Source organism: Blastomyces dermatitidis (genome assembly GCF_000003525.1).
Source record: "Blastomyces dermatitidis ER-3 genomic scaffold supercont1.6, whole genome shotgun sequence".
Lineage (NCBI taxonomy): Eukaryota > Fungi > Ascomycota > Eurotiomycetes > Onygenales > Ajellomycetaceae > Blastomyces > Blastomyces dermatitidis.
In genome coordinates this window covers 623,574-633,574 of record NW_025544779.1, presented here as the reverse complement: position 1 = coordinate 633,574, position 10,001 = coordinate 623,574, and the positions used below count along the sequence as shown (strand labels likewise).

Here is a 10,001-nt window from a genome sequence, read left to right as displayed (position 1 = left end):
TATATTATATACAGTCTTTGTATAATAAATCATTCTGAGAGTCAGTAAGAAGAACAGAAGTGTATACACTGAGAAATATAATTCATTAAGTCTATATAATATCTTCTTAAAATGAGGAGAGCTGATAATGACAGCAGAGACAGTAAAATCAGAAGTAGCAGAAGTAAAGATTACAGGAACAGAGGTAGCAGAAGCGGGAGAATCAGACACAGAGACAGATGTAGAAGATTGAGAGAAAGCATCAGAGAAAGAAACAGAGAGAGTAGAAGAGAATGTAGAAGACTCAGTTATATATAACACAGACAATTTCTTCATTATCATGTTTTTCAAGTTCTTGATTAATGATTCAATATTGAATTCACTATTATCAGCAGATATGAACCTGTCAATGTGTGAAGATTCTATATAAATAAAAACAAATAAATCAGCATCTGCATTCATGCAAAATCATGTTAGAAAACATGATCAGAAACTCACTAAGAAGAAAAACAGTTGAGAGTGTATAAGAAAATGAAGAAGATGTGTCATTCATGATAATATATTCTGATAATTATTAGAAGATAAACAAGTTCTGATTATATACATTTCATAATATGTTACACTTACTGCTAACAAACTGCTCAGTATGAGTACTATGATGATGCTTGTTATGAGAACAAGAAGCCATCATCAGAAACATGTATAATGTGATAGATAAATAGATAGAAGGTGTTAAACAGAAGATGAGACAGTAATCTGAGATGAAATAATGATAACATTTGATAATGATAATAATGAAGAAGATGATTGAAGAATGAGAAAAGTTAGTAAATAAGAAGTGTAATATAGTGAAAGTTTCTTTATGAGAGTGTACACAGAATAGTAGCTGAATCAGAGATAGATTATAAGATTATAAACACTAGTGACATGCTGATCTGCATGAAGCTAGAGTGAATGTTATACTTATATAAGCATGACTGAATCTGATGAGAGAGAATGTGATTTGAAAGAACATACAACTGTTGAATAATAACACAGCTGCTTTCAAACTTGCTTACAGTGTAAAGGGGCCATAGCAGCCACTAATTAATTTAGTGTACGATATTATGATATATAAGAAGCCGGCGTACGCCTGTAATTGTACGCTGGCTCAAGCAATCTTTGAATCACAAAATAAATCAATTTCTTGCAGAGAAATTGATTAAAACTATTCAATTTTATTCTAAATCATTCAATTCTTCTCACATAACAAGTGTGCAACTCAAATCAGTTAATAAAGAGTGTAAAAAAGAATTAAGTATTAATGAAAGCTCTTCAGTCACTGAAAAAGTAATTCTTACTCAAAAGAATATGAAATTATAACAGAAAATAACTCTGTTTTTAATTCTTTGTAAGAATATTGTATAAAACTCAGAGAAAAACATCTTACTTTTTCAAGAGAAGTAAAAAACTATTTCTAAGATCTTTTTTTTGCATTAACTACTGCAGAAGAATGAGATAAAAACTGCTAAGATATGCACTACTGTATACTCTCTACTAAGACTTTCTCTCTTCAGAGTCTTGATATTATAGAGAATATAAGTCTGTTTCTATATAATAATGTAAATATTGTCAGCAGAATGTAGAGGAACTGGTTATTTATATCTTAAAATAGAAGACTTTGTCAATGATTATATCAATAAAGAGTTAATTCTCAAATTCAATAGAAATCTAGTGTTGCTGTTCTCAATTCCTTGCAGAATCTATTGAATATTGAGATATTAAAACTAGATTTAATATATCTCACTGTGCAGGGATCAAAGGCTCAGTCAGACCTTGAGATATACTGATTTTATAGTTGTCATGTCTGCTGATTATGTATCAAGTACAGTTGCTGAGGTATCTCTTTGTATTTTTCTGCTGGGGATGGGCCAGATCAGGAGGGGCAGTACAAGGGTGGGACTTGGTGTTGATGTCTTGGTACACCAAAGACAGAGAGGGTTTTTCGCGGAGGATGCACTTCAGATGTGTCTGTTGACTATGTGCTTGATACTATTGCTGAGGTATCTTTTTGTATTTTTCTGCCGGAGGTGGGCCAGATTGGGAAGGGCGGTACGTGGGTGGGACTTGGCGTTGATGTTTTGGAACATCAAAGATAGACAGGGTTTTCGTGGAAGATGCTTCTCAGATATCTCCACAATTACAGGTCAGGGATCTTCCAAAATCGAGAAGATTGGCGCATATGGTTAGGTCTCTTCGCCTTACAATTTGTATGGCAATTTGGCCCAGGGTTGTGGTGTGGTAGGGGTGAACGGGGGATAATCCCACACAGGAGTTTCGAACAACGTCTGGTTCACATTTGGCTGGATAACTCCACCACCACACGGGGTATGCAGTCGGCGATGGGGTCAAAATGCTCGTATGATCGAGGGCTTTTCGATGGATCTATCGGCGGGTTCTTATTCGAAAAATTGAGCGAGTTCGTGGTGGAGCGCTGTTCACTTTGTAGTGTGATAATGTGATCTTCATGTTAAGAATTTCTCCTTTGCTAGATCAATTGCTCCCTTATTATCAACTCATAGATGCAAGCATATTTTCACTTTTTCATTATTCATCAATTCAGCATCATATAACATATCATTCAATCAGATTATCTTACAAGCTGTCTCACTAGCTGCAATATATTCAGCTTCTGTGATTGATTTGATAATAGATGTCTGTCTCTGTAACTGTCATGAGATCAGTGACTCATTAATCAATATAACATAGTCAGTAGTCAATTTAGTCAATTTGTATTAAGGATCTGCCTCTGCTCAGTCTGAATTGCAGTATATCACAGAACTCAGACTTATATCACTGATCTTCTTTCTGTATAATATGTCATGATTTTTCATCTTCTTGACATAATGTAGAACATGCTTCAACATTGCTCAACATGTCTTATACAGATGTGAGTTAAAGTGTGAGAGATAGTTAATTATGAACATCAGGTCTGACTGACTGCTTGAGATCAAATATTGCAATGATCTTAATTCTTGATAATATCTCATAGCTGTAAAGTCATTATTCAATCTCTCTCTCTCATCAGATAAGAATTTCAGTTATATACACTGTCATCAGAGTATCAGCTGAATTTATCTTATTTATACTGAAATCTTCAAGAATCTTCTCAATATAACAGCTCTGTGTAATCACTAGATCATCATTTCTCTGATATTTAATCTTTATTTCAAGATATGACTTGATATCTTCAACATTCTTTATCTCAAATCTCTTTACAATCTCTCTTAATATTCAGTCTAATTGCTGTTCTTGAGATTCTGTCATCTGATAATTATTAACATGCAATGTCAGATAGATCTTGTAAATAGAATAGTATAGAAATTCACTGTCATAAGATGATATCTTGAATTTCAATGTAGTCAGATACTCTGTTATAAGAAAATATCATATTCTTGCAGCTTGCTTCATTTTATATAGACTCTAATGAAGTAATCTCATCAAGCTCTCTCTATCATACTTAACACCTGTGAGCAGTTGCATATAGATCATCTCATTGTGTGATAGTATATCATTCAAACACATGAATATATAGTCAATTGATTTAATCTTCTATTCTTTGACAGTTGATATAGTGAATAGACTGTGTGATGTAGACTCTGATACCACTGCAGCATACAATCTCATATGATAAATATTCTGCTGTTGCAAAAACTCTCTAATTACTCAGTAAGCTCTAAAGTAGATAATTTCTTTCTTATTATTAAATTTCTGATCATATACTCATTTATCTGTAAGAATATTCATTTTCAGAGTCTTCTTAACAATAATATATATCTTCTTCTATTCAAATATCTTAATCTTCTTTTTCATTGTCTCATGTTAATAGTCTCAGTCTGAGCTTCTCTTGACTTCTGTCAGTGTAGTTGATCAGTCTGTTAGAATACTTAGAACAGAATCATTCTCATTAACAGAGTCTTCAGACTCTTCATTCATGACAAGCTGTGTCTCATTATCTAGAAGATAGATTGAATCAATTACACTCTCTAAGTTCTCATTGATAATCATCTTCAAAACATCTGACTTTTTCTTCACTAGGTGTTATAGTAAGCAGTGCTGTCATCTCTCTCTGACATTCAGAATGTTTAATTCATTAAGCAATTCATTGAATTCTCTCACTGTATTTACAGATGTATTTGCACTCATGTCAAGAGCTTTATCAAATATAACATCTCATGCAATCTCAAGACAATGTGTAACAGAATCTCACACATGATATTGATGTAATTCTTGATATTCAATCAGCTGTCATTTCTTGATGTTAGTTCTATTCATAAGCTTATTTGACACTTTCAAATTCTTCTTGTAGACCTTGCACCTCTATCTCTGTATTCAATGAACAGAAGATTGCATCTCAGTTCATGCTTTAAAAGATATAAGTGATGTTTCTTTCTTACATTCAAATATCTTTATTAATGTTGAAGATGTATTGATCATCATGATCACAGCTTGTATTACTTCATCTCAAAGTTCTCTTTCTAATTCACTATTAAATAGTAGGCTTCACATCTTTTCTACAACTATTCAATTCATGTGTTCTACTGAGTCATTTGATTGTGATGTGTCAGATGTAGTTATTTCATACATTATTTCTTTACTCTGACAGTAGATCTTAAGTTCTTGACTTTTGAACTCTTCTTCATCATCTCAGTATAGAATTTTAACTTAATATTGTGTAGTTATCTTAATATCTGTGATAAAGTTCATTAATCTTGCAGTAGATTCTTTCTTTCTCATTATAAGAATTACTCATCTATAATGAGTTGTACTGTCTATTATACTCAATCAGTAGCTTATACTTCTTCTAGTGAAAGTGTCATTTCTGTTGAAAAGTGTTTTTCCATCTTCTGCCAGATCAATGAAGAATCTCATTATCAGTTTAACAGCTCATGTCATAGATATGAAGATTGAATATATCATTTTTATCTGAACATAGACTTTGCAGAATGATAAAGCTTGTTGATCAATAATTCTCATTTCTAAGTATGAATCTATCATCATTTTTGCAATATCTGTGAGATTTAGATGTTCTAGCTTTTGATATTATTGCATTATCATAAGTTCTATAACCTTTGTATCATTTCTGTCAGATAGTGTTAATATTGTGTCATCTTTTGTCTGTAATATGTTCACAGATTCAAAATCATTATTAAGCATAGCAAATCAGATCAAGTCTCTGTATGTAATCAGTCTTTTCATCTCATAGATATCATTCTCATTTAATCTTGCTGTAAATGAGAACATGTGATCAGAAGACATAATTAACATAGCATGATTATTTTCATATGTTAACTGCTTATAGATATAACTCTGATATATAAGCTTACTCATACTCATGAGGTTCACTTCTAACTTTGAGACAAAGCAGATATCATTTAACAGTATATTCATTTCTTTCACTGAAATCTTTGTATCTTCTATAGTTGCAGCAGAGACTACTATTTCATCTGTTATTTTCAACATAACTTTCATCTTCTGAGGTTTTGTCACAATAAGATCTCTGTGAGGTGTGACATGAGTGCCTGATTCAGAGTCTAGAATTCAGATATCTTTTCCTGTCTGATCACTCATATAGATCTTTTCTTTGATGCAAAATACTTGCTTCATAACATTGTGAACAGAAGCAGCATCTGTATTCTCTGTATTCTTGTCTTTATTCTTGTTTCTATTGGTGTTGAAATTTGAATTTAAAGAATGTTTCTCAGAGTATTTCTTTCAACAGTCAGTCTGAATATGATCAATCTTTTGACAATGATAGCAGGTTCTCACATCATTACCTCTATGTTCAGGTTTGAATTCAGTATTCTTGTTCTTATCATTGTCTTTCTTATCCTTGTCTTGAGCGTTATTCACAGGATTTTTCATGGATTCAGTACTACTATTTTCCACAGTAGAAAGTTATAAAAGTATGTCATGATATAATCTCATGAAGTCTTCTTTTAAAGATCTTGAATTGTTTTTATCAATCTGGTTCATTCTATTCTTTATAAAGAATGCTCAATCTCTATTGACTTCTGTCAGTAATCTATTGAAAAACATAACATCTTTAATCTTATATTTCAGATGAATATAATCAGTTCTAATGACAATTAATTGTTCAATAAAAGCTCTGTCAGATTCTTTACTTTTGAAGATTATTTCAATAAGCTCTTTAAATAAATAAGTTCTGTATACAGCAGGTCTCTCAGAAAAGTTATTCTCTATGATAGTTTATAGAGTATAAGCTGATAATTTGAACTTCTTAAGTATAGTGAAATGAGTCTTGATCTGTGAGACAATTGCAGACTATATGTAATTGTATAATTAAAAATTGCATTCTTTTCAGAAACATTGCATATTTATAGTAACATTCTCATCAAGATCATTATCTTCAAGAATATCATCAGTTTCAGACTGCTCTGCAGTCAAAAGAATTTTCTCTCTTCACATTAGATAGTTAATGAATTTAGTAAGAACTATTAATCTTTTGATAAGTCTTACTTAGCTTCTGAATTCTTCAAGAACTTTTATTATAACAGATGTCTTCTCTTTTTATTGAAGATATTCTGTCAGATTCACTCTCATCTCATCACTTACAAGAGTCTCACTTCTACTGATCTTTATATACTCAATCTTATGCTGAAGTCTTACAATTTCAAGTCTTATACAAGTCTTCTCACTCACTGAGCTATTGTTATTTCAGTCACTTGAGCTCTCTGCATTGTCTGACATCTCACTGATATCTTCAACTGAGTCTTTATATATATTGAACTCATCAGACTGTTCTTCTGTGATGATTTCATCTGGCTTAAATGCCTCTGAGACAGTCACTTTTCAGTTTATTATAGATGTTAATAAGCTCACACTCAATTCTTCTTATAATTCAGATGTTTGTGAATTTCTTCTTCTATGCATTGACATGTAATTCTTCATTAAGTCAGGCTTTTCACCTGATCTCAGGTTCATCATAAGTTCAATTAATTAATAAATCATCTAGGCATGCTTCTAATGATGTGTGAAGATGTCAATTTAGCATGTTATTACAGTTATTCATTACTTATAAAGAGTTTTATAACCTCTTGAAGAATAACATTGTTGTGTTATAATCTAACTACGCGAGTTACACTAAATAAATAGATTGAGATGGCACGTGACTAGAGTAGGTGTAGTAATTATCAACAGCTATGACTTCTTTACATTTGTAAGCAAGTTCAGAAGCAGCTGTGTTATTATTTAATAATTATACATTCTTCTAAACTATATTCTCTCTTATCAGATTCAGTCACACTTATATAATTATAATATATGCTCTAGCTTCATGCAGATTAACATGCTACTAGTATTCACAATAGTGTAGTCTATCTCTGATTCAGCTAGCATTCTGTATACACTCTTATAAAGAAACTTTCACTATATTATATTATTTATTCACTAACTTTTTTCATTCTTTAATTATCTTCTTTATTATAATCATCATTGAATATCATTATCTTATTCAAGATTTCTACTTCTTCTTCTATTCAATACTTTCTATCTATTTACTTATTATATCTTACATGTTTCTGATAATAATCTTTCATTCTTATAATAAGTGTTATCATAGTGTCTAGACTGACCGTGTGACCGTGTCTGAGACCAGGATCAAACTTTACAGTTGTCATGTTGCCTAAAAGCATTACTTCTGATCATGGTTTGTGTTCATCACATTGATCTCAAATCCTGTTATTTCAAATATTAAAGGTCTCAGATTCACTTTTCAAATAAAAATCTAGTTCTAGATAAAGAATATGTTTGAATTCTTAGTCACATTTTCATTCTGATCTCATTATTGAAAATGGCATCAAATGAGATCATGAAACCATTTCTCACTTACATAATATCATAACATAGTGCTCATTTATTGAAAATTCAACAGAGAGTGTTATCAAATATCATTACTTTTCTGAACACAGATTATAATCAATATCATTTTAATTAAAAAAAAAATGTATAATACAAAAAATAATAAAAAAACAAAAAACAAAACAATAAGAAAAAATCAAAATAAAAAAAAAAAAAAACAAAAAAAGAGAAAGAAAAAAAGAAGAGAAAGAAAAAAAGAGATAGAAAGAGAAAGAAAATTAAAAAAAAAAAGAAAAGAAAAAGAAAAAAATAAAAAATAAAAACAAAAAAAAATCAAGGTTGCAGGGCCATAGCACTCTTAAAATACTCACTTTTCAGAGTCTTCACAATGTTTATTATCAACTGTGTATCTCTCACAGTGAGAGTAACACAGCTGTAATGAGTCATTATCTTAACATCATCTAATAAATAATCAGTATATATCTATATAAATGTGAATAATTAGAAAATATACACTTAAAAAGTGTGGTCAGGGTGGACTCTGCTGTCACTTGAATGACATCAAGAGCAGAACACTGAAATCAATGATTTCTCTCATCAATTTCATGAACAAGGCATGTGAAGATGATCTTGAGAAATATAAGATTCTCAGACTTCTGATAGAAATGAATCTCATGAAGAGACTCTATTTTCATCATATCAGAGACTGAGTATTATCAAAAAGTGTTACTTCAATGCACATGCACTTACTGCAGTGATTCACTCTCTGTGTATGTGACTGAGAGTTGTGACTTTCTCATGCTGCACAGCTCTTTCTGAGATGCTGCTGCTGATTTACAACTCACACAGTCTCTCAGTTCAGCATACACTGTGCATATGCAGCTCTGCATGCTGAGGCTGTGTTGATCATTATGGCCTGGCATGATACTCACTTTTCGCGGGCCATGTTTCATTTGATTGAGAGGAGGAGGGGGGATGTGACTGCTGTTTTATTTGAGAAGAAGTGAGTAATTGAATCTGTAGAAGATAGGAGATAATTTGGTTTCTTCTGCATTTGAAATTTGATTAGTCTATACTCTTTAATTTGAGAGTTTCTGAGAGTGTTTTAATAGTTTTTATACCAGCTTGAAATTAGTGATTGATTGAATAAGAGAAAAGAGAGAAGAAAGAAATGAGAATAACTTATCTTTATAATATGAAAACAGAGAATTGCTGCAATCATTTATTCTAGTAATAAAGATCTGTTTTCTGCATGTATCTCTGATACAGATTATATGATAACTGTATACAAAGAATATTAACAGTGCATGTATTGAATGAAGATGATGTTGCTATACAACACTGTAGCTGTTTCTGTACATTGCTGAAAGCTATTAATATTTTCTTTGAGTCTCTTTATATTTGATAAGTCAGTAATATATTTCAATGCACTTTCTCTTTCATTATTATCATCATCATCATCATTATCATTATTATTATTATCATCATCATCATCACTATCATCATCATCATTATTATTATCACTATCATCATCATCATCATCATCATCATCATCATTATTATATCATTTCTGGCCGCCTCTTCTGCCTTCACTTCTCTTCAACACTCACTGAAATCAATCATGTCATCTCTCTTCAAATATTCTGCAGTTCTGCAGATCACCAAGGCACGTGAGCACTATCACAGATTGAAGAGAGAGAAGAAGAAGATATTCAAGTGAGAGAAGACAGATCATAAGACACATTATAATATCTTAAAGAGGCTTCATAAGAGAGTAGAATGATAACAATTTTAAGTAATACTTCTGATAGATTTAGACTGAACTAAGTATAGAAATAATGCAGATGACATCATCTGTGAGAGATTGAAGAAGAAGATAGTGAAGAGTCTCATACAGCAGTGATGAGACCAGGAGAAGTTCTGAGAATAATTTGAGACTAAGATGAAGAGAGAGAGAGAGAAGAAGAGTGTTACTGTAAATAAGCAGCAGCAGAAGAAGATTGAGAAGATATTAAAGTAGAAGATAAAGAAGTCAAAACTGATAAGTTTTTTATTTATTGAGAGATAATGATTTTTGATAATACTTCTGTTCTCTAATTGATTAGCAGAAGCTGACAGAGGAGAAGAGGATTGAGGCCTTGTTCAGGTCTTGAATGCACTTC

The 10,001-nt window shown here is 31.4% G+C and overlaps 1 protein-coding gene across 1 annotated transcript; it reads left to right on the top strand.

The window, feature by feature from the left end:
- Window positions 1-2,135: 2,135 nt before the first annotated feature.
- Window positions 2,136-2,480, top strand: BDCG_05787 (uncharacterized protein; the record flags this gene model as incomplete). Its single annotated transcript, XM_045421481.1, has 1 exon — window positions 2,136-2,480. One exon carries the CDS (start codon window positions 2,136-2,138, stop codon window positions 2,478-2,480), a length of 345 nt encoding a protein of 114 aa, XP_045277359.1.
- Between the last annotated feature and the right edge of the window lie 7,521 nt (window positions 2,481-10,001).